The sequence below is a fragment of the Ahaetulla prasina genome, chromosome 10, assembly GCF_028640845.1.
Source record: "Ahaetulla prasina isolate Xishuangbanna chromosome 10, ASM2864084v1, whole genome shotgun sequence".
Taxonomy (NCBI): domain Eukaryota; kingdom Metazoa; phylum Chordata; class Lepidosauria; order Squamata; family Colubridae; genus Ahaetulla; species Ahaetulla prasina.
Window position 1 is genome coordinate 9,572,458 of NC_080548.1, and position 25,556 is coordinate 9,598,013.

Below are 25,556 nucleotides of genomic sequence, written 5' to 3' on the forward strand. Positions count from 1 at the left end.
AAAATGAGATATTGATGGTTTCACTTAGCATTTTTTTTTCCTAATTCAGGGCAGTTCATCCTTATACAGATTGCGGGGAGAGGAGGGAACTAAAGCAATGCCTTGCCTCACAATCGGATGCTCTGATTATGGGGTAAACCCAGCAGGGCTTCACAGCCTTTTTGAGACATAAGTGTCAGGGACCCCCTCCCCCAACCTGGCTTAATGTAGAGTTGCTTTGAAATGTGAAGACGTTCCATAATTACCTATGAATTAATGAGAGAAAAAGAATGGCGCTTATGAGCAGAATCCATCCAGGCCCTTTTGGCTATGCCACGGCAGATTTCAATTGGGCAGAAGTCCTGTGAAATAGTCATCTGGTTTAATGTGCTGGTGGTTTAATATCTGTTTTTGCTACTCTTTGGTCTCTATATTATGCTTTGGTCTCTATAATATGCTGATTCCCACCCATGTAGCTTGGGAGACCAGTATATAAGGGAGATAAAAAAAGGATGGTACTCACTGAATGTGTTAAGAACATAAGATCAGATTGTCTTTCACGATTTATTTATTTATTTATTTATTTATTTATTTATTTATTTATTTATTTATTTATTTATTTATTTAATCACATTTATATACCGCCCTATCTCCCAGGGGACTCAGGGCGGTTTACAGCCTAATAAAAACATGCATATAAATACAGAATAAAACACCAATTTAAAAAACTTATTAAATAAGGCTGAATGTTAAAAATTGCAATAAAAATAATAAAACCCCATTAAAACCAAATTAAAATTTAAAATTCTAGTCCAGTCCTGCGCAAATAAATAGATGTGTCTTAAGCTCGCGGCGAAAGGTTCGAAGGTCGGAAAGTTGACGAAGACCTGGGGGAAGCTCGTTCCAGAAGGTGGGGGCCCCCACAGAGAAGGCCCTTCCCCTGGGCATCGCCAGTCGGCACTGCCTGGCTGACGGCACCCTAAGGAGTCCCTCCCTGTGAGAGCGCACGGGTCGGTGGGAGGCATTCGGTGGCAGCAGACGGTCCCGTAGATTGGTCCCATTCCCTATGCCATGGAGCGTTTTGAAGATAGTTACCAAAACCTTGAAGCACACTCGAAAGGCCACAGGTAGCCAGTGCAGTCTGCGCCGGAGAGGTGTCACATGGGAGCCACAAGGGGCTCCCTCTATCACCCGCGCAGCCGCATTCTGGACTAACTGGAGCCTCCGGGTGCTCTTCAAGGGGAGCCCCATGTAGAGAATTTGGCTTTCTCTTTGGTCCACACTCCCTACCTTCACTTCCAAAACACCTGGAGGAAAGTTTTAATTGGAGTACCGGACAGGATCATATTAAACCAGGTCTTGAAACCTTGTAAGGTGTTTTTTCCCCCCAGTAAGTTACTAAGTAATTGTAAGGTCTTCAGACTTTGTAAGTCTGGGCTCTTTAGAGCTTCATAAGTGAAACCATTTGAGCTGTTTAATCAAACCAGCCAGTCACTTGGATTATATATTCACTTGCCTGCTCTTTATCCTACTTTTGGTAACTGTTGGCTTAGGCTACCGTGGACAACCAATCTCGATGAAAATTTTGGGCACTTTAGAAATATGAAATATAAATTAATAAAATATATTGTATTTTCTATGGCCGTAGAAATTAAGACCGTTACTTAGCTTTTGTTTAACTGTAGGGGCAAATGTCCTCACTAAGAAAAAAAGGCTGGAGGTCCTCAAAGTAACTTGTCCTTCTGCTAGCATCAGTACTCTTAACTGGAGTTTCCATGATTCCTGCTTTCCCTGCCCTGGATACAATCGTCGGCAATGCTGTAACATTTTCTTGGAGGCCTCATCAATTAGCCACTTGGTCCCATTCCAAAACATCATGACAAGTGCCTTTAAATACCCAGCTTCCCACCCCATAATATGATGCCCTAGAACAGTGGTCACCAACTGGTGGTCCGTGGACCACTAGTGGTCCGTGAGAAAATGTTGATGGTCCCCAGAAAAATTATTTGCATTTTTTATATTGCACTAAATCAGGGATCCTCAAACTACAGCCCCTGGGATGGATATGTGCAATGAACGTTTGCGTTGCTGTAGAGAATCTCCCCCTTCGGGGTCTTTTTGTGTGGGTTGGAGGGGGGCAGAAATTCCGACTTGGGGTCTGCTTCAGCCTCCTGGTGTGGGGCTTTGGGTGAAAGCTGGACAGAAACGCTGCTGGTGGCAAAGAGCCAGAGGGCCTCGTTCCTGTGGGACTGCCTCATGGCCTGGAACTGGCTGACTATCTCAGTCCGCTGAGCTTCCAGGCACCGGTACCTGGCCTTGCACTCCTGCAGGTCTTCCCTCTGCTTGGAAAGCTTATGCTTGTGGTCCTCAGTGAGGTGCTTCTGCTGAGCCTCCTTCTTGGCCAGATCCAATTTGAACTGAGCCAGCTGTTTTGCCAATTCTTTCTCATGGTGGCTGTTTAGCTCTAGCAACTGCTTCCCATTGGGGCCCTAAGGAACCTAGGTGGGCAGGCGAGTAGTGGCGAGTAGAGGCTGGCAAGGTGCCCCTCAACATGAGTGACACTGAGTTGGCCACACCCACTCAGTCACATGACCACCTAGTCATGCCCACCCAGCCAGTGATTAAGTAGATCATATTAGTGGTCCGCGGGATTTAAAATTATGAATTTAGTGGTCCCTGAGGTCCGAAAGGTTGGTGACCTCTGCCCTAGAATGCCCATTTCCCCCAGCCATGACAGCTAAGGGGATGTTACCCCTTGAGCACAAAGAACCGGCACCATCATTCATGAATGGTGGTGGAATTAGTTGGGCACATCTGGAGCTGTGTATACTTCGCTGGTGTGCCTGTATTACTTAACTGGAAGAGCTCCAACCTTCTACCATCTACCACAAAGCTAACAAGCCAGGGTGTGCTAGGAAACTGCCTTGCAATGCAACTCCACCCTTGGAATGTTGCTGCTGGGATATTCTTCCTCCTCCTTCTCCACCGCCTGGTTATCGTCCTCCTCTTCACTCCAAGAATGCCAAAAGGATCTATGGCACTTTGATGGCCTTTCAGTGTATAGAAAGGGGAAGCAGATGGAGGCGCCTGGGAAAGGCCACTGAAAAAGAGAAGGATTTCCAAAACAAGTAAGTTACTTTTTTCCCCCCCATTATTACAATGGAGAGAGGAAGGAGAATACCTCTGAATGACTGCGTGGCTAAACATGTTTTGACGTTCTTATGGCACCGAATCTAATGTCTGGAAAAATATGGGTTCAGCTCATATGCGGATATAGCTTTTAAAACCGATAGATGCAATTCTGGAAAAATTCTCCATCCCAATTGGGTCTTTGAAATGAAACGTGGCTGAAAAGAATCGCTTAGCAGGGAGGCAAACGTCTGAGCTTGCATTAGAAACCGGAGAGGCAGTCTGCGGGTTTGAATGAATTAAGCAAAGGCTTTGGAATGTTTCAGGAGTTTCTGCAGTCGGTTTGGGACTGTTTTAGAAGTGAGAAAGCATTGTGCACCTCTTCTTAGTTCTGGAGTAGAAGATCCCAGGGAAACTCTGCAGACGAAGGACAGACTAAAAGCAAGAATGGGTCTCACCACCTTTGCATTTATTAAAATGAAGGCAATATCAAGAGTGAGTTGCAGTCTTTCAAAAGAGAACAGGGTCGATTTGATTTATAGCAAAAAAAAAATCAAACATTAAGTGTAATTACACTCTGCTACTTTTCAGCAGGGCCATTTAAAAATGAAGTTTAGATAGAAGCTCTGGTTTGGATCCAGAAAGTACATGCTATTAAAATCAGTGTCAACAATAGTGCATCATGGTTTCAGTGGGAACTGAAGTTTAGTTTAATTACATTTTGATCACACCGGAATGCTGCAGTTGAGTTGAGATAAAGGCTAGATCCAGACTAAGGCAGTCAAACTTCCACTGCTCTTGAAGTCCATGCGGCTTCAGTCATGAGCGGCTAAAGATATGATAGTTCTGAACAATAATAAGAGGTTCAAAGCTTTGTATTTGGGATTTTATCTTGAGGGTAATAGGAATTCATCCCTATCACTATCTTCTGACATAGGGTATTTGTCCTTCCAACGAGTCAACGGTTCACTTAGTGACTATCAGTTCCTTTGTAGAGATGACTGGAAAACATATCTATGGCTTCTTTCACAATAGACTCCATGGAGGATTTTTTTCCATCCCAGATCACAAATTAGAGAAGAATAGAATTAATTTGTGCCTGAGAAAAACACCTAGCAACAGGAAGACTATCAGTGTTCTCAGCAGGGGGAAATCGGATTTGTAGTTTCTTTTCCCTTTTTAATGAGCAGGGTGAGATGCTCATTCTGTCTTTTTGAGAAGAGATTTGCAAACCAACAATTTTGTGTGCTCATTTTTTTTAAAACACAATCAAGACATTTACTAGATGCAGACTCAGAGATACACTTAGTGTACTTTCTAAACTTTACTTGATTTATGTATATATGAAAGAGTTTTAAAGTCCAGCATGCTTTCAATAGTGTTATCTTCTTCGCTGTAGACAAGTTATTCTGGCTTGTGTATACCGTAGGTAGTCCTCAACTTACGATCACAATTGGAACCAGAATATTTGTTGCAAAGCAAGGTAGTTATTGGGTAAGTTGTGCCCAATTTTATGACCTTCTTTGCCATGGTTGCTAAGCGATTCACTCCAGTTGTTAAGTGAATCCAATTTCTCTTATTGACTTTGCTTGCTGGAAGCCAGCTGGGAAGGTCACAAATCATATGACCCTGGAATGCTGCAACCATTGTAAATACATCCCGGTTGCCAAGCACCGAGATTTTGATCACATGCCTGTGGAAATGCGATGGTTGTAAATGCAGGAACCAGTCATAAGTTACTTTTTTCAGTGCCATTGTAACTTCAAATGGTTGCAAGTCAAGGACTACCTATGAATTATATTACACTGCATTACACTATACAAGAATAGTTGCTAGGAATTGTAATCCCACAAATTTTGGAGTGCATCCTTTTGGGACAAAGCTGTTCATACGTTCTGGATTTTATCTAAGAGAGCACTTATGCTTTAATTCATGTTATAAGCAGAAAGGCAGCTGCTACTTAGTTGGCTTTTAATTTTGCATGCACACTTCATCTAAGTAAAATAGACTTCTGGAAAAGTCCAAAAGAGAGGCACTGTGGAATATCAGCTTCGATCAGTTCTTGCAGATGCATCCTTATACTTGTGTATAGATATTGAAGGACATCTCTCCTTGTTTATGGCTTGACTTATAATGGTGTAGACCTCATATCACCCATGTTATCTTGCCCAACTCCCTACATGCACTGCAAATATTTAAAAAATTATTGTTGTTGTTGTTAGTTGTGAAGCTGTGTCTTACCCATTGTGACCCCATGAACAATTTTCCTCCTGTCCTCCTTCCTTCCTTCCTGTCCTCTACCATCCCCCAGAGTCCATTTAAGCTCATGCCGACTGCTTCAGTGACTTCATCCAGCCACCTTGTCCACTGTCGTCCCCTTCTTCTTTTGCCCTCAATCTTTCCCAGCATTAGGCTCTTCTCCAGTGAGTCCTTCCTTCTCATTAGGTGGCCAAAGTATTTGAGTTTCATCCTCAGGATCTGGCCTTCTAAAGAGCAGTCAGGGTTGATCTCCTCTAAGACTGACCGGTTTGATCACCTTGCAGTCCAAGGGACTTGCAGGAGTCTTCTCCAGTACCAGAGGACAAAATAATTTTTAAAATTATTTAAAAATAACTACTACTGTACCCACCATATACTGTATGAAAAAAAAAATGATAACCCAACTACAACACTTTTCTTTATAAGAAGAACCAGCTTCCAAAATGGAGCACAGTTCTCAGGTCCAAGAGATTGAAGAAGGTGAGGAGAGCAGGTCTTCTATCCAGGCCATGATAACTTCCAGTCCACTGGATGATTAATTATGTGTCAGTTCAAGTTTAGGAGGAATTGCCTGCGCCAACCCTTCCATTAAACAGAATGAGGCAACGGCCTCAGGTGTCAGATCCTATGGGTAAGCAACTGGAGTTACCAGCTATTCCTCTTGAACTTGCTAGCCATTTCCTTTCAGTAACTGAGCCACAAGGAGATTCCAGACTGTCCTGAGCTCCCAAACTAGTATTACTTTTGGTATGGGTTTTTTTTTTTAAGTGAATCTCTTCCTGAAGCCAAAATAAAATTCTTCTCATTTTCTACTGATGGAAGAAGAGAATCTGTGCCATTTTGTTCTTCTCCATGGGTAGCAAAATGTCGTGGACCACCTCTAAGAGGGCATTGGAAAAGATGCTTCTGTGAGCTCCTATCCTCAGTAAGGGCATCTTCTCATCTCCTATCATTTCTCCTCTGCTTGTCCACCTCTGCTGGGCTCAATTCACTTTTTAGACCAGAAGGAAAGCAGTGGACAATGATATTCCATTTCCTTACACCTCTGGGTATAAGGAACAGGAAAGGACATTATTAAGGAGAGAAGGAAGAGAAAGAGCACTCTAAGTATGATGAACAATTGAAGGAACTAGGCAGTGGTGGGATTAGAAAATTTAACAACCGGTTCACTGCCCGGTTGCTGGGTGGGTGTGGCCATGGGGGGCATGGCCTACTCGGCCTCCTGCATCATGGGGGAGAGGCTTTTTGCCCTCCTGAGGCTCCAGAGGCTTTCCTTGAGCCTCCAGGAGGTTGAAAATGGCCTCCCCTGGGCGCCGGAGGCTCTCCGGAGGCTGGAAATGAGCTCGTTTCTGGACTTCTGGTAGGCCCATTTTTCACCCACCCAGAGCCTCTGCACAGGCCCTGCATTTACCTCACATCCAAAACGGGCCACATGTAGACTCCTGGGAGGGGACGGGCAGGGTGGACAGGGTCAGCCAGTCCTTGGAACAACCGGTTTGGCAAACCAGATTAAAATTAACATCCGGTTTGTCCGAACCGGTCTGAACCAGCTGAATCCCACCTCCAGAACTAGATATGTCCAGTCTAATGAAGAAAAGGACTGAGGTGAAATGATTGCACTTTTCTAGTACTTGATGGTCTTTCACAGAAAAGAGGGATTGACCTATTCTCCAAAGCATCTGAAGGCAGGACAAGGAGTAAGGGGTGGATGCTCATTTTTTTTTTTTTTTAGTTTATTTTATTTTAAAAAAAATTTTTAACATTACAAACAAACAAACAAAAAAAAAAAAGAAAATACATTTTTCCACCCTTGTGCTATATATATATAAAAAGGAAGATTTGGGTCTTCGGATATGTCCTCATGATTGCCAAAATCCACGTTCTCGAGGTACAGGTACCGAGGCGTCCAATGTTCCAAGCGCATAGTCCACGAATGGTTTCCAAGTCTTCCAGAAAATATCTTCTTTATACACACCACTTCTAATTTTAATATCACATGTCATTTTATCATTTAAGGCTAATTTCCACATTTCAGAATTCCACTCTTCTATTCTAAAAATCACATCTAATTTCCAATATCTAGCTATTATAATTCTACCTATTATAATCATAATTCTAATCAATTCTTTTTCATATTTTGTTAATTCTATTTCCTTAATTACCAACAATAATATAGTTTCCACTCTCAATATTATTACTTTCCCCATCATTTCAAATATCATTTTCTCCAATTGTTGCCAAAACTTTTTAACCTTATCACATTTATACCACATATGTTCGTAAGTCCCCGATTCCATCTCACATCTCCAACATTTTTTACTATTTTTTTTATCCATTTGTGACAACCTTTTTTAAGATTGTCACAAAAGGGGTGGATGCTCATTAAAAAGAGATCCAACCTAGGACAAAGGAGAAATTTCCTGACAGTGAGAATAATCAATCAGTAGAATGGCTTGCCTGCCGAAGTTGTGAGTGTTCCATCACTGGAGGTTTTCAAGAAGAGACTGGACAGACATTTGACAGTCTTTGGTGCTCTCTCAGCTTCATTATTTTCTTGCAGGCATTTCATTACCCAACTAGGTAACATCATCAGTGCTAGAAAGATTTCCCCTGTGTTTTAACATACTAGTGGCTTCCCCTGTTAGTGGATTGGAGAGTTCTTGATGGGTCCTTGCTTAGGCTGTTGTTTATTGTTAATTCAGTAAAACAAGTAAAAATAGTAAAATCAATGCAGAGAAAAAAAAGCTAATCGTAAACAACAGCCTAATCAAGGAACCACCAAAAACACTCCTACCAAAAGTAACAGGAAATAGAGAGCAAACCTCACTTTTTTCTAGCTCTGATGATGTCACCTAGTTGGGTAATGAAATATCTGAAAGAAAACAACCAAAAGAGCATCAAGAGTGGTTAGAGTGCAGTACTGCAGGCTACTTCTGCTGATCACCGGCTGCCAGCAGTTTGGCAGATCAAATCTCACCAGGCTTAAGGTTGACTCAGCCTTCCATCCTTCCGAGGTGGGCAAAATAAGGACCCAGATTGTTGGGGGTCATATGCTGACTCTGTAAACTGCTTAGAGAGTGCTGTAAAGCACTGTAAAGTAGAATATAAGTCCAAGTGCTATTGCTATTGCTATCAAAGAGTCCACAAGTCAACAGTGAGCTACAAATATTTAATTCTATGAGACTCAGAAGCCTTTACACTTATTTCATAATAAAGTGGGCAAAAGATTGATTGTTGTCTCCTTTTTTTTCCCCTCTGCAACCCTCTCTCCATCTCTCTGCAGTGTCCCTGAATGCCCAGGGTTCATTTCAATCCCAAAAAAAGAAATCTCAAAGTCTCTCATCAGATTTTTTTTCTCTGCTCTTGAGAAATTTTGGAGAACTTCTCCTTTGTCTGAAAATCAGAAAATGATCCAGTCAGTTTCTCCACAAATTTGCTGGCAAATTGCACCTAGCGCTAAAAAAAACCACCAATCCAAATCAGCGATGGAGAAAATCTTGTCATTGGTTTAATTGCTATCTTCCCACATATGAAAAGTAGCTAAACTTGAGGCTTATCAATATGATATACATCCTTAAAACTTCACAGGGTTTCCACGGGTGGGGCATTCCAGAAAAAAATTACATTGGTATCACAGGGAGCTGGATGGAGAAGAAAACAAACACAGATGCAAAGAATGAGTTCTACACACATCCTAGGAATAACCTGATCTTATGTAGGCCAGTAGATACATTCCTGGAACTGGGTGGTACCACATTAGCTATTTTGGCTTGAAGAGGTAATTTCCTTATGTCCTTTATGATGCACCTCTTGCTATCAGTTCTAATCATGTGCTGAGACCCTCTTAATATAGTTGAGCTGGTTATGCTCCATAACTATCTGGAGCCAGCTTTGTAACAGGTAGCTGCAATTAAAAATACATATTGGGACATTTTCATGGATTTCCAAGAATACCGATTGTATTATTTTGTACAATTACAGATGCTTTGTAAGATGTTAGGACTACATAGTAGATACGGTGGTTGTTACCATACAGGTAAGTCGGGGGGGGTTCAAAATTTTTAGCAAGGGGTTCTCTGCCTGGTTGCTGGGTGGGCGTGGCCTAGTCGACCTCCTGCACCACAGTGGGGGTGGGGTGTTTTTGCCCTCCCTGGGTTCCGGAGGCTTTCTTCAAGCTTCCAGGAGGGTGAAAACGGGCCCGCTTCTGGCCTTCTTGAACTTACGGTAGGCCAGTTTTTTGCCCTCCCTGAGCCTCTGCACGCGCCCTGCACTTACCTTACAAAATGAGCCACGTGGGGACTCCTGGGAGGGGTGGGGTGGGTGGGGCCAGCCAGGAGTGGGATTTGAGGGTTCTCCAAACTGCACAGAATTTTAGCTAGAGATTCTTCCAAACCCCTGCAAACCCCCAACAACCCACCCCTGATATAAGCTCCATAATGACATCTAGCTGACCATTATTGGGGGGAAAAGTAAAGTGAATTATATGACTTGATTCAAAAGATGCTTGTCTCTTAGTAGTTTCATTTAAACTCCAAACAAGCCCTATAAGAAAAGTATGGATTAGATGTCCTCGTGAAAACTATCAGTAACATTATTATGATATAGAACATCTGTCCCCAACTGATGCATTCCAGATAAATTAGACAACAATTCCCATAACTACAAAGCATTATTTTAATTAATGAATTAATTCATATCATGTTTATAAATATTATTTTTATAAATAACTCAAGGCAGCAAGCAGATGTAATATTCCTTTCTCTTCCTATGTTCCCCACAACAACCCTCTGAGACGGGTAGGGCCAAGGTCACCAACCAGTTTTCATGCCTAAGAAAGGGCTAGAACTCACAATCTCCCAGTTTTTCGCCTGGTGCCTTAACCACGTTATGATTGGGTAGTCATGGAAGCAGTTATGGGTGAGTCAGTGTAAATCCTTTGTACATAAGTAAGCCATGTATTTATTCATTCCACCAAATTTCTATATTCTTTAATACTCTTATAAATTGTATGCAGCTTTTCATTACATCCATCTTTTACAGGTTTCTCTGACAGATCCACATCTGAATGCAATTTTCCCTAACAGATGTATTTTTGTACACAGCTATGCCTAATATATACTTTTTGTATGCAATTCTTTCCAATACGTGTCTTTTTCCCCTACACAGTAATTCTAAATGGGTATTATTCTATTTGCAAGTTTCCCAAATGGATCACTGTCATATGAATTTCATTTTAGAAGTGAAGGATATTTCAAAATGGGTATAATCAAATGTGGTACATTATTTGGCCATTCATGCCACGATCAAGCCATTTGGCTGTTCTTCTCAAAGGGAATGAACTTTTTACATAAAAATTCTGCTGCCAGACTAGCTGATCCAGGCTTTTTGGGGGGGGAGGGGAGGGATAACTGCTCTGAATACCAAGCAACAGGAGTTAGAAATTATGTAGAAATCATTAACCCAAAGATTTGGAAAACACCACATTTCTTTTCAATTCTAGGTGACCAGACAGGAACTGTTGAAAGGACAACATTCCATCAGGCCTAGTAGTTTGGATGCCCTGCATGACAAACCAAATGCTTGGCTATATACTGTATATTTACTTATTTTTAAATAAGAATGTTTTTAAATATATTTTAAATGTTGTTTTTTTAAAAATAAGACGACCTCCAAGATCCCTTCCAGCTCTATTGCTTGATTGCTTGATGTTTCTTAGATGCTTAGGACAGCTTCACAGAGGATCATCAGGAAGACAACAATTCCAGGCCAAACATTCCTTCCATTTGTCTCAGATTGTCTCAAATGAGAATATCAAAAAGGCTAAAATACCTCCTAGCCAGCAATCAACACCCAGATAAGCCCAGATTAACACCTAGTTAACAGTCTAGTTTTAAGATTAAAACTAGACCAACAACCAAGCAATAAACAATATCCCAATCAAGGAACTACCAACTCAGACAAATAATAAGTCAACAACAACCTAAATAAGAAACCACTAACAACTCACCCACCAACATCGATCGGGCAATAACGATCGCGGTATATAAACAGAGGGAAACCCTACTTCCTTCTAGCACTGATGATATTACCTAGTTTGGTAATGAAACTCTGCAAGAAAACAACCAAACTCAGAGAGCACCAAGGATCCTTCCATTTTCTCTCCTTTTTTAAACTAACTTTAATGAGCATGATTTCAAAATAAGAGAGTTTTCAGTTGTTCTCCAATGCTATCCTGATCCTGTAACATTCATTTGTCCAGCACATACTGCAATCTCAGCTGCTTCTTGCACCATGTTCTATTGCTTTTTGTCTTCTGAATATGGAAGGGAAAGCTCTCTTTTGTAAAATTAATTTCTTATTCTTACTGTTTTGCCTTTTGGCTCAAGGAAGAGGAGGGAGATATATGTGGAGCGGAATTTATTTATTCGAAAGACACCTCGTTTCTTTTGATTCACTCCCAGTGGAAAGGTTGAAACGACCGAAGTTGATGGGTTTGCTGATCTGAAGGATCAGACATTGTGAGTCATCCTTCCTTCCTGCCACGTTGTTTTATTAGCTGCTGTGGCTTAGATTCCTTTTTCTTTTTTTTTTCTTTTTAAAGTTAGTCCTTATATAAGCAAGTGATATATGATAATGTTCAAAAAGCCCCCTGGGATTTTTCTCTACCAGTTTCCATTCAACTGAAGAAAGAGAATTAAATTTCAAAATTTCTCTCAGCACAGAAAAAAAACCCAGTGAAAATCTTGTAGGTAGAATGTAAGTTAGGAATGAAATAGTAAAAAGCTACTTTTGTGGGTGTGATAACCAGTGTAAATGTTCCGTCTTCAATCTTTTGCAGATCTGCGGCCTCCCAGGGCTTCCCACATTTCATTAAATCCCCCCAAAACAGACCTAATTAGGGTGTTCCTTCCAGGAGCTTTTCCTAATAGGAAATCTGAGCTTCAAAGTTGTCTTCAGCTCTAGAAATAGCATAAAACTCTGAGTAATGGAATTACAGAGAGCATAGAATCATAGAGTTAGAAGGGGCCAGTCAGAACATGGATTCCAAGCCTCAACATAGTACCAGAATCATGATTAAAATATCTCAGCAAGAGACATTTGCACACTCTCCTGCCACGCTGGTGGCCAGGTTCTCAACAAGCCACGGCCAGGGGTAAAGGACCCCTGTCTTATCCCAAAAGTGCTTTTTTAAGAGGCAACTGGACTTTTTGGTTTTTCTTTGAAGGCGTTTTGCTTCTCATCCAAGGAGCTTCTTCAGCTCTGACTGGATGGTGGGGAATGGAAGGATTTATACTCAGTGGTGGGATTCAAGTAATTTAACAGCCGGTTCTCTGCCCTAATGATTTCTTCCAACAACCAGTTTGCCAAACTGCTCAGAAAGTTAACAACCGGTTCTTCCAAAGTTGTGCAACCTGGCTGAATCCCACCACTGTTTATACTCCTTGCAAACAGCTGGTCATTTCTATTCTTTTAGTGAGTCATTAAGGCCACCTTGAGGTTTATCGGTGTCCCCAGAGTCACCTGAGTGGTGCAAATGAGTGTGGAGCCTTCTTGAAGCTGTTGAAATGACAGTTGTAGAGTGGAGATAGATAATGTCATATCCAGGGGTGGGTTTCACTTACCTTTGCTACTGGTTCTCTCATGCATGCACCCCATCTATGCATGCGCAGATCATATTTGATGACATCTAGGTGGGTGGGTGGAGCCTCCCACTGCTACTGCTACCAGTTTGCCTGAACCGGGGTGAACCAGTAGCAACCCACCACTGGTCATATCCCTCCCTGTCTGTTGAGAGAGGGCTATTCAATTTTGACACAGATGGCTTCTTTGACCCCTCTTTCAACCAGTAGTCCTCTCTGTCCGAAATGTGGACCTTGCTGTCATCAAAAGAGTGGCCTTGGTCTTTTAAATGAAGATGGACGGCTGAATCGAAAGCGAAATGTCTTCAAAGGAAAACAAGAAAGTCCAATTGCCTCTTGAGAAAAGCACCTGTGGAACAACCATGACCCAGATGTTTGAGAACCTCCATAGACCCCTTCTTAGAACATTCAGGAATTGCATGCATTCCCCTAAGGGGGGAAAAAAACTCATATTACACATCAATGGAAAACATAATATACTTGCCCTAGGATCATAATCTTCTTCTTCTGAAGAGGCCCCAGGAATGCCAACAAGAGCCAAATAAGTCCCTCATTAAAAAACAGAAAGTTCCCCTAAAAAACAAGACTCTTTTTCAGTGAACGTCCAAAAACCTATGTTTTTGGAAGCAAAATTCTAAGACACAAATTCCATCATCTCTTCCAACATAGCAATAGCAGCCTTAGGGGTGTGTTGTCTATGATGAATTAGTAAAGCTTGACTGGTTAGGAGGATTGAAGATGAAACACCTTTGCCTGGTTCCTGAACCCTTGGGCCGTTCTTGCAGATATTAATTTTGTTCAATCTTCTCAGCCAATTTGCCTTACTAGAAGAGGTCTTTAAGAGGAGAAAGGAGTATAATATGCTCTCAAGCCCTAATTAAGATTCCTTCCTTTCCCCCCCTCCCCATTTCAAAGTCACTTGGCAAGTTTCTGATGAAGTTCTTTCTCTCCAGGCTTCTAACATGCCTTTATTTTGCTTCACTAACTGTAGAGTTTTATGGGTGACCCCAGCTGGATGGTTATTTGATGATTTCAGACAGCAGCAGTCATTCCCTCAAATTGTGCAAGAAAACCTTTCATTCTAGAAAGTCAGAATACTAGCCAGAGAAAACTAATTAGATATCCAAGTCCTCCTCCTCAGTGCCTGGACATGTATACATTTCTAATGGATTTTTTAAAAAAATAAGAATTTTTCCCTCCCTTAGCAAGATTCAGGATGCTTTAGGATTTTGTTTGTTTGTTTGCTTGCCTGCTTGCTTGACTTCACTTGAAAATATGAGGAATTGCAAATAGGGATAGTTAACAAAAGTGGTCAATATTATTGCAGTTGGATTCAGTTCCAAAGGGAAACTGAACCCAAGTCATAAATAGGATGAGGTTTTCTAAACTTTCCCAGTTCCAAACTAATTCCAATCAGTAGCTGTCAGACTTACAAAGTATATCAAACAGGAATAGAATAGAATGGAATGGAATAGAATAGAATAGAATAGTTATTTATTGGCCAAATGTGATTGGACACACAAGGAATTTGTCTTTGGTGCATATGCTCTCAGTGTACATAAAAGAAAAGATACCTTCATCAAGGTACAACACTTACAACACTTAATGATAGTCATAGGGTACAATAAGCAATCAAATCAGCTTCCTCTGGGGCTACGATTACTCCCCGACCTCCGGACCTTTCGCCGTGAACTCAAGACCTTTTTGTTTCACCGCGCAGCGCTGGCCTAATACACTTTGGTTTTAATTGGGTTTTTTTATCATTTTTCTATTATAATTTTTAAATGGGATTAGCCAAATTGAATAAGATTTTCAAAATGTTTTTAAATCTATTTATCAAATTGTTCTTATGTTGGCTGTAAACCACCCTGAGTCCTTCGGGAGAAGGGTGGTATAAAAATCAAATAAATAAATAAATAAATAAAAATCATACTAGAAAACTATAAATATAAATCGCAAGGATATAAGCAGCAAAGTTACAGTCATGCAGTCACAAGTGGGAGGAGATAAGCGACAGGAAAAATGAGAAGATCAATAGCAATAGTAATGCAGCCTCCATGAATAGTTTGACAGTTTGAGGGAATTATTTGTTTAGCAGAGTGATGGTGTTCGGGGAAAACTGTCCTTGGGTCTAATTGTTCTGGTGGACAGTGCTCTATAGCATTGTTTTGAGGGAAGGATTTATGTCCAGGATGCAAGGGGTCTGTAAATATTTTCACAGCCCTCTTTTTGACTCATGCAGTATACAGGTCCTCAATGGAAGGCAGGTTGGTAGCCGTGTTTTTTTCTGCGGTTCTAATTATCCTCTGAAGTCTGTGTCTGTCTTGTTGGGTTGCAGAACCAAACCAGATAGTTATAGAGGTGCAGATGACAGACTCAGTAGTTCCTCTGTAGAACTGGATCAGCAGCTCTTTGGGCAGTTGAAGCTTCCTGAATTGGCGCTCAAACCAGATCAAACAAACCAGATCAGCTAATTCTACTTTATTGTAAGGTTACATTAACAGAATCTTGCAAATATGAAAGTACATTTCTTCCCCTCCCCCCACAGTTCCCTTTACAGCCCAAGAAACTAGGGAGGGTCCCTACTGAGCCTCTTGCCCCATCCAGATTCCTACTGCAAGCTAAGCTCCCTTTTAACAGACCTTGGCTGATCCATTAGCTGTGTCTCATTGTGCTGTCTCCCAGGGTCATTCCCATGAACCATTGCATCAGCTGTAATAAATGACTCCATTTGTTAATGCCAAATATTACTCAGAATTGTTAGGATATCAATATCATCATCGGTCATCATTTTCACATTAACTCATTAACTCTACTGAAGACACCTATGAAGAAGCCCAAGAATAAAAGAAGGGAAGAGCCATATTAGGTTAAAGTGATCTAATGCATAGATATGTTAAAATGGATTAATATCCCAAACATTCTCTGAAGGAACTACAACTCTGAAAAGACAAGTTGCCATGTACATAATGCATCCAAACCAGTCTGTGTTGTTTCTCTGTGACATATAATATATAGCATGTGGATATGTGGGTATAATCTTATTTGTTTGTTTGTTTGTTTGTTTGTTTGTTTGTTTGTCATGTTTATGCAGTGTATATTGGAGGTGGTGACCCTTTGAGATTGTTATGCAATGAAATTTCATTTCACTTTAAATGATTAGTGTACATTTAAAGTGACAATGAAATTATTCTTTGAGGCCTGAATAGCAATCTTCTCCAACCTAGCACCTGGTTGACATGTTTAGTCCTGCAGTTTCCAGGGCTTTCTCAGCATGAGCCGCGGTGGCACAGTGGTTAGAATGTAGTACTGCAGACTCCTTCTGCTGATCACTGGTTGCCAGCAGTTTGGCAGATCGAATCTCACCAGGCTCAAGGTTGACTCAGCCTTCCATCCTTCCGAGGTGGGCAAAATGAGGACCCAGATTGTTGGGGGCAAGAGGCTGTCTCTGTAAACCGCTTAGAAAGGGCTGTAAAAGCACTGTGAAGCAGTATGTAAGCCTAAGTGCTATTGCTATTGCTGTGGCCAATGGAGCTCTGATGTTTCTAGCTCTAATAGGGATGGTACTCCATATTATATGGAGAAGGGTAAGCTATTCAAATTTTAAAAGGAAGAAAGTTCCAGCGGTATCACTTCTTTTTTCATCTCATTTGGCTTCAAGGTAGATGATCAAATCTAGTAGACTTAGAGTGAGAAATAAATTATTTGCCTATCAAATAAAAAGGTTGATGGGCAAAAGAGAATGAAGAAGAGAAACTTAGCCTGAAGCTCACTTCCATGGCTATTTATTATGAGAGTTTAAACGAAACATCCCTGGAGATCATGTGATTCAAGAAAAGCAACTTTGATCGTGTCAATGAGATCAAAACTTTCTAACCACACTGTCTTTCACTTTTCAGACTCTGCTAAAAGAAATTAACCAAGATGAATTGGTCTGGTTTGGAAGACCTCTTGGGAGGAGTGAACAAATACTCCACAGCGTTTGGGCGTATTTGGCTCTCGGTTGTCTTCATCTTTCGGCTTCTAGTCTACTTAGTGGCAGCAGAGAAAGTCTGGGGAGATGACAGTAAGGACTTTGACTGCAACACTGAGCAGCCAGGTTGTCCCAATGTCTGCTATGACCATTACTTTCCAATCTCTCACATCCGACTCTGGGCCCTGCAACTCATCCTTGTCACTTGTCCTTCCCTGTTGGTTGTTATGCATGTAGCCTATCGGCAAGCCAAACTGAAGAAACGTTTACAGAAATGTGGGGAGCACTTCAGACCACGTTACCCTCCAGGCAAGAAGCGTGGAGGGTTATGGTGGACCTACCTCTTCAGTCTTCTCTTCAAAGCTGTGGTGGACATTGTGTTCCTGTTTATCTTTTACCACGTGTACCCAAACTACAAGCTTCCTCTTCTAGTCAAATGCTCTCACTCACCTTGCCCTAACCTAGTTGACTGCTACATAGCCAGGCCAACCGAAAAGAACATCTTCACTCTGTTCATGATTATTACTGCCTGTGTTTGTATCATGCTTAGCCTCCTGGAAGCTTTCTATCTCATTGGGAAAAGATGTAAGGAGAGCATTCAAGACCGAAGTGAAAGTCGCACCAGAGCGAGTGGAGAAGTACACTTTATCAAAAGAGACAACTGCTCCCTGTCCCCAAGTAAACAGGACACCACCGAAATAGATGGGCAGGTTTTCCACGGGTCAGATTATAAGCCAGTCACTTCACCTCTCATAAGCAACTCCCAATGTGGAGAACCTTCAAAACTTGGGAAGCTGGAATAAAATACACACCCATGGAAAAAGAAGAGCTTGGGCGCCATCCATATTGCTCCATTCCAATACCAATTCTACTTTCCCTTAAGCTGGAAATGTGAGAAGTGTGAGAAATGGTGGCAGTTATAGGGGATTAGGAAAAAGAACGTTCAACTAGCTCTGTTTGTTCAGGTTTCAATAGCTACTGTATTTTGCCATGTAATCCGCTCTGGGTTTATGTTCCAACTAGGCAGCCATGCCCTTCTTCAGGGTGGCCCATTACAATCCCCTCTGCCTTTCTGATATTTTTTTTTAACAGCATCACTCGTACTTAGCTAGGGTAAAATCTACTTACCTTCCCTATCCGTTCGGAAGTGTGCGAGGCACACCCGCTCTTACTCTGCTTGCACACATGCGCACCTCACATGTGGTTTTGGACCCTCTGTGCATGCGCAAAGCCTTCTGTGCATGCACAGAGGGTAAAAAACAGGTTACTTCCTGGTTAAAACCAGGAAGTAACGATGTCTGGGCAGGTGGGCGGAGCCTCACACTGCCGACACTACCGGTTCTCCGAACCACCCGCTACCTCCGCTACTGGTTCACCCAAACCGGTGCGAACCGGTAGCATTTCACCCTTATACTTAGCCCTCATGAGTTTAGTGTTTTCTTCCCCATCCAAACACCAAACTTCCCCAGCTTCAAAACATTGCGGCTCTGGAAACCTAAGAATTCTAGTGTCTGCTGACTCTTCTGCAAGGGGTTGATGGTTCTTCTATCCAAGCATGGTTCTTCTTTCCAGGAGAGAGAGGGGGGGTCTTCAGTTGCCATATTCATTTATTTTGAACGGAAGGCACCCAAATTATTTGTCAATAATACATTGTTCTTTGTTCACTTTCTAACCCAATCTAATTTTTAAAATCATCTCACTGTCAAGGAAGATAATTTGGTGAAACCGGTATTGAGATGGTTTTTCAATCAAGAGAACTTGGAGATGTAAAATAAAACTTAAGACATGGTGGCTAACAGAGGAAAGGCAATGCACTGTGTCCTAACCCCAATGAAGCAATAAAGTTCCTAGCTTGAAAAATTTGTGTTTTCATTTGCAGGAGCCAAGTATGGCAAAGAAGATGATGCATATGGTTTGGTGGTCTGCCATCAATTCTGACATTCAGCTTGATGGTCTATGAGTTGTCAAGAGTGAATCTAGGCACAAAACAAGGCATATTATTAATAATTGAAAATCAAATTTTGGATAATAAAAATCAGTCTGATATCAATGAGATCATTTAACATGTAGCTCCCTTTTTCTCTTGGTTTACTGGAAGCCATTTCCCAAAATTTCATAGGAGTCGTCACCAACTAGATTTGGAGATCACAGGGTTAAACTTTAAGATTATTGGCATAGCAAACCATTAACCTCAATTCCTCACTTTCTTCCTGTTATGCTTTCTGGGTTAGGAGATTGGTGCTAGGCATGCAATAGATGAGAAATATCACAATGATCTGTTACAGCCTTGCGTAAGTTCCATACCTCAATGCCAACTGGTCATCTCTGTTTTAAGTCCTGATTTTCTCGTTGATCGACAATTTAGCTTGACTGAAACTCTACAAGCCACGGCAAACCCACCCCTCCTCTGCATTGGCACACTCCAGTAGTTAATTACGTGTTATTGATGGGTTAATTGTTATTAATTATATGTCACATGTTTTCTGATTCATTTCTCCACGTATGATCTAACAGAATATTGAGAAACTGTTTACCACTGACCTAAATTCTCTCTTTCTCAATTACAAAGTTGCCCAGGGAAACCTCTGGAATAGTTTGTTTGATTTGGAGAAAAGGAGAAAATATACATTTTAGAAATAAAATAAACTGAGATTTCCCCCCCAAAAAAAATAGAAATGGCTATCCATCTTTTGAACCAAGAACATTTAATTTAGTTTACTAATTTCAAAATAAATCACCTCACTTATCTGTAAAATACGTAAGACACCATGTGTGAGGCCTACAAACTTAAGTCAACCCATTTGTTCATCTAGCTCAGTGGTTCTCAACCTTTATAGTGCTGCGACCCCTTTAATACAATTCCCCATGATGTGGAGACCCCTTTAATACAATTCCCCACGATGTGGCGACCCCCAACCGTAAAATTATTTTCGTTTTGAATTTATCGCGCTTGAAGCCGTATTGGCTAGCGATCTGAACTGCTTGCGATTGCCTTGAGGACGGAGTCATTAAAGCGGAGACTCCTCCCCTATTAAGTTTATCGCGCCTGAAGCCAGATTAGGCTAGCGATTGGGAGTGATTGCAGCTGGCTTGAGAGGGAGACATCAGAGCAAAGATTTCTCTCTTTTTTAATTCATCGCTCCTGAAGCTGAATTTGGCTAGCGATTTGAAGAGCCTGCAGCTGGCTTGTGTAGTCAACCATTGGAGCGCGATTCTTCAACTCGCAAGTATACTTCCCATATTTCCGATGGTCTTAGGCGACCCCTGGCAAATCGTCATTCGACCCCCAATGGGGTCCCGACCCACAGGTTGAGAACCGCTGATCTAGCTCAAGATTTTAGTTGCTTACTGGCAGCAGCTGTCTATGATCTCAGGGCAGACTATTTCCAATTTTTGATCAAGATTTCAGGAAGTGAACTTTTGATCTTCTGCACAGACAACTGTGTTATATTGACGTACACCAATTGTTATTCTACCTAATTCTCAGGGTTTCAGACTGAAATCTTTCTTAGAAATTCACGGAGAATTCAGAAATCTGGATGCCTTACTTGTGAAGAACAAATCTCTGTGCTGCTGCACTTTTTGTTCTATAGTTGATTTAATCAGAATTTCAGTTAGTTTTTTGAGGAGCAGTTGTAATTATAATGGCTACATTTACATACTTGAACACTTTTAGTATTTAATGTAATGATGTAGACAATGATAAATAAAAATGCTGAAGTTGGCTAACTACAATTAGTTGTTTCTTATTTCAAGATACCTCACTCTCTTTCCCAACACCCAGAACAGGAGTTCTTTGTTAGAATTGGGATATTATGAAAATGCTTTTTGTTCTGGTTATTTTGAAATAAAGAAGGACTAAGAGTAAATAGAGTAGAGTAAATACCTATATTTTTTTTCACATTGTTTCCAGGAGTAAGTACATACTTTATTTTGAAGGACTTGGTAAGTCCAACTTAAATTCAGGAATAGACTTCTTAAGAAAAGAAACTGCCATTGTCTACAAAATAGTTCATTCTAAGATATTTCAAGCAAAAATAAGGTTATAAATGTATATGCACTTGGCTGCAGGATGGGGGGAATCTCACCAAACCAATGATGAAGATTTCCAAGAAAACTTTATCTGCTTGTTTATTTGTAAGGTTCATATCTAACTTTCTATTAAAAAAATCTAATACTACTCTCATGAGAGACAATAAAAATAAATAAATGGATCAAGGAATTTTAAACTGTAAAATCAACTTATCAAACAAGAATTATAAATGGTTTAAAGCTATCTCATCATGTATCTCTGCAAGTACACTAAATAAGGAAGGTCTAACACTCATTTGCATTTTTCTTTTAAAAATACAACAACAAATTATAACACTCTCTCACAAGCTGGAACATCTGATGGTCAATTTTTTCTGTTTACCCAGTGCAAATTCTGTTAATATAGACACTTCCAACTGTGGAGGAGATATAAATAAGGACTGAATTAGTCAAATCTTGGTGTTCTCTAACCTTGATTGATTTCCTGCAGGTATTTCGAGACTAAGCTAGGTAACATCATCAGCACTGATCAAACTTGGAGAATACCAAGACCCCAAAATATATACACGTTTTGTTCATTAGGATACAAAATTTGCATCTGACACAATTTAAACAGCATTAAAATTCTGATGCTATAAATTTGAAATATGGCATGCTATGAAACACAAAATAGTCTGAAATGTTTGGCTAGTTTTTTTTAAAAAAAAATCAATTAATTGGTTGGTTGGTTGGTTGGTTGGTTAGTTGGTTTTTCATATTCCATCCACCCACTTTTTCTGAGCATTGCTGCAACACCTTGTCATTACATAGTTCCTATCAATTCAAATGGGAAGAGGGGAAAAGAACGGAGAATATTAATATATTTCTCACTGCATAATCATAATTATCCCCTCTGCCAGTGCCATATCTTGTAATCTCTTTGCAATACATGGATGTGAACAGATAGGATGAGAACAAAAGCAAAAAGTACTCACAGGCGTTCAGAAAGGTGTGTGTCATGTTTTATTTTTTTAAAAAGAGAACAAACTTCAATAAACAATCTCCCTCCCCTCTCTCTCTCTCTCTCTCTCTCTCTCTCTCTCTGTGTGTGTGTGTGTGTGTGTGTGTGTATTCCATGATTTACAACCACAATTGGTGGTTACAGAAGAACTGGGTATTGAAGTTAGAAAACCAAAACCAAAATTATATTCACTCCTAATGTGGAAAACCAAATTGGGGGCCAAGATAAAGAAATAAAGATCACATGCAAGTAATTTAAAGACATGAAAAGGCAAAACTGGAAGAATGCAAGGATTAAGACAAGCCTAATAAAAAGTTGGCTTTCCAGAAAAATGGAAAAAGTTTTATAAACCATAAAGCAAGAAATAACAGCAATAGCAGGGAAAATTGAACGCTATGAGGCATGAATCATCCAATTTAAGCAAAATCAGTTATGTCCAGGTCTGACAGCATTCAGATCAGAGGCCATTCTACCAAAGTATAAATGGCAATAAAAATTCTGAAAATGGAAAACCAAATGAGACAAAAACAATCAAGTTTTGGAAAGATTGATGGGAAACTGCTGGATGGATGTTAAAAATTTGAAGATGAATTTAGTAAAAATCAAACAGAAGAATTAATAACAGCAGAAACAGTTAAAAATTGAGTTAAAAGAATTAAAAACTGGACATTTTCTGGAAATAATCAATTATGGCTTCTGGAAATAAGCCAAACTGTATGGCTTTGGGCTCAGGTATCTGATTAGTAAGAATCAAGGTGATACAGTGGTTAGAAATGTAGGCTAACTCACTGCTCACTGCCAGGAGTTCGATTCTAAATGGCTCAGGATTAACTCAGCTTTCCATCCTTCCAAGGTTGGTAAAATGAGGATCCAGATTGTTGGGACAATATGCTAACTCTGTAAATCACTTAGAGAGGGCCACACAGCACTATGCAGCAATTTAAGTGCTACTGCTATTAGCTTACATCCAGTTATTGCCAAGCAGCTTAATGAATTATTGCATAAAGGAGTCATCAATGACTTTTTAATAACTGGCAAAACTTATCTGATTCAAAAAGACTCAGTGAAAGGGACAACACCAGGAAACTGGCATAATTAGTGTTGAATTTTAATTGGGTATTCTTAATATTTTCAAATTTTTAAATCTAAATTTTAATAATCAGCCTTTAAAATTTGCTCTTTTTAAATGTTGTTTTAAATTGTATATATTTTGTTTTTATTCTGGCTGTACACTGCCCTGAGTCCTTCGGGAGAAGGGCGGTATAAAAATTTAATAAATAAATAAATAAATAAAATAAATAAAACTGTAGGCCAATAACATGCTTGCCTATAATGTTTAAATTAGTCACTGGCATAATAACAGACAACATCCAAGATTATTTAAAAGGAAATAACATCCTCCCAGTAGAACAGGAAGGAAAGAAAAGGAAAAACAGAAGAACAAAATATCAGCTTCTGATTGATAAAATGATTTTGCAAAAGACTCTAAGTGGCACATAGTCTCAATTGATTATGGAAAGGTGTTTGATTCATTATCACATAGTTGGATCATCCAATGTTTGAAAGCAACTGGTGTCAGTAAAACCTTAGAATGTTCCAAGAAAAAATAGTGAAATAATGAAATACAAAATTGGTGGTCCAAAATGAAAAATATGGGCTTGTCAACCTTAGGAGAGGCATCTTCCAGAGTGAATCTTTATCACCCTTATTATTTGTCATTGCTTTGAAGAAAATAAATCATGACTACAAAAAGCAAAACAACGTTGATAATATCCTGCATTTGCTTTATATAGGTGATCTGAAGCTTTATGGAAAATCAGAAGCCAAAATCCAGTCACTGGCACACTTTAAGAATTTTTAGCACAGGTATAGCAATGGAATTTGGCTTAGAAAAATGTGCTGTGTAGCAATAAAGCAAAGTAAAATCATGAACAGTAATTGAATTGAATTGAAATGTTGAAGTTAAAAAATTAAACTTACTGAATATACAGGAAACAAAACCTAAATATTGAAATAATGTAATAAAAACCTGAACAGAATACTTGCAATGAAAAACATTGGTCAAATTCTACAAATGTTCAAGGAGAAAGTGGATAAAAATAAAATCTGGCAGTGGCTTATAAGTGGAACATTTAAAAAAGAAACTGAAGGCCTGGTTTTGTTTAAGACCAAGCTGTTCAAACTGATGCAATCAAGGCCTGAAGTGAAAAATCATCCAATGATCCAAGTGCACATTGTGCAAAGAAGCAGAAGAAACAGTATATCATATACTTGTCCAAGAAGATCACAGAAACTGACTATAAACAAAGACATCTCGCAGTCGCCAAATCGATTCAGTGGAACATCTATGAAGATTATCATGTGCCAGTGATGAAAAATTGCCAGGAACGTAAGAGTTGAAAAGGTAGTTGAAAATGAGCAGGTTAAAATATTATGGAATTTCCTAATACAAACCTCTACATAAAAATAAATAGAGGAAGAATTCACTAATGCGTCAATCCAATATTTCAAGTTTCTGTTATTTTACCCTTTAACAACGCAGAGAGTCTACAACTTACAACCAAAGCTGTGATCAACACTGTCATTGGTAAGCAATGGAGTTGTTAAGTGACTTGCACCTGATTTTACAATCTTTTTTGCCATAGCCATTAAGTGAATCAGGCTTCCACCATTGACTGCTTGACAGAATCCCTTGGGAAGGTTTTAAATGATAGTCATATGACTCCAGGCTGCTGCAAACATCATAAATACATCCCTGTTGCTAAGTACCAGAAATTTGATCATGTGACTACAGGGACGGTCATTAAGTGGGAGAGCCAATCATAAATAACTTCTTTTAGCACGGTCGTAACTTTGAACAGTCACTAAATAAATGGTCATGGGTCAAGGACTATCTATAAAGCAGAATTCTAGGAGTATCATGTTTCTGCCCTACCTTGAAGGACTGGCATCAATCCTGAAAGCCTGGTAGTGATCCCTTCTCTCTCCTCATACCAAAGTGTGTTAAGGTGGGGTGATCTCGAGTTTCTTTTTTACCCCATCCTCTCTTTCAGGGATAAACCTATATGCATTTAACCATTTTTGCAATCCTTGTTCAACATGATCTTCATCTACAGCAGTGGCTCCCAATGTCAGGGTTCCAAGTAACACCCCCAACAAAAGAAATTTCCAAGGCTTGAGTTTCTTCAAAATTCCATTTTATTAGAGATATCTAATAAACATCAGGGGTGTTACTTGGAACCCTGACACCCAACCTTTTGGGCACCAGGGCCTGGTTCTGTGGAGAGAGGTTTTTCTGCAAACTGGTAGAGCAATGGTTTTGAGTGCTGCCTGTATCTTGCAGATGGGGCTTCATTTGTTTGCGCAGCCCGGTTTCTGGCAATGCTGCAGACTGGTGCTGGTCCACAGACTGGAGATTCAGTCACAGACTAAACCAGGGGTCTCCAACCTTGGCAACTTTAAGACTTGTGGACTTCAACTCCCAGAGTTCCTCAGCCAGCAAAGCAAAGCTGGCTGAGGAGCTCTGGGAATTGAAGTCCACAAG

General features: G+C 40.2%; 1 protein-coding gene across 4 annotated transcripts; it reads left to right on the forward strand.

The window, feature by feature from the left end:
* The first annotated feature begins 2,922 nt into the window (after window positions 1-2,922).
* LOC131204818 (gap junction beta-5 protein-like) lies at window positions 2,923-20,715 on the forward strand. 4 transcript variants are annotated; one of them, XM_058196425.1, is made up of 4 exons: window positions 2,923-3,107; window positions 9,349-9,403; window positions 10,160-10,284; window positions 16,907-20,715. In XM_058196425.1, exon 4 carries the CDS (start codon window positions 16,932-16,934, stop codon window positions 17,781-17,783), a length of 852 nt encoding a protein of 283 aa, XP_058052408.1. In that variant the 5' UTR covers window positions 2,923-3,107; window positions 9,349-9,403; window positions 10,160-10,284; window positions 16,907-16,931; the 3' UTR covers window positions 17,784-20,715. The 4 variants fall into 4 exon arrangements, with proteins under 4 accessions (XP_058052408.1, XP_058052409.1, XP_058052406.1 ...); XM_058196426.1 differs by lacking the exon at window positions 10,160-10,284; XM_058196424.1 differs by lacking the exons at window positions 2,923-3,107; window positions 9,349-9,403 and adding an exon at window positions 11,754-11,885 and having other exon boundaries at window positions 9,721-10,284.
* The last annotated feature ends 4,841 nt before the right edge of the window (window positions 20,716-25,556 follow it).

Bases quoted from the DNA above. Each gene is read 5' to 3' on its own strand.
- LOC131204818 (XM_058196425.1), top strand. From the start codon at position 16,932: ATGAATTGGTCTGGTTTGGAAGACCTCTTGGGAGGAGTGAACAAATAC.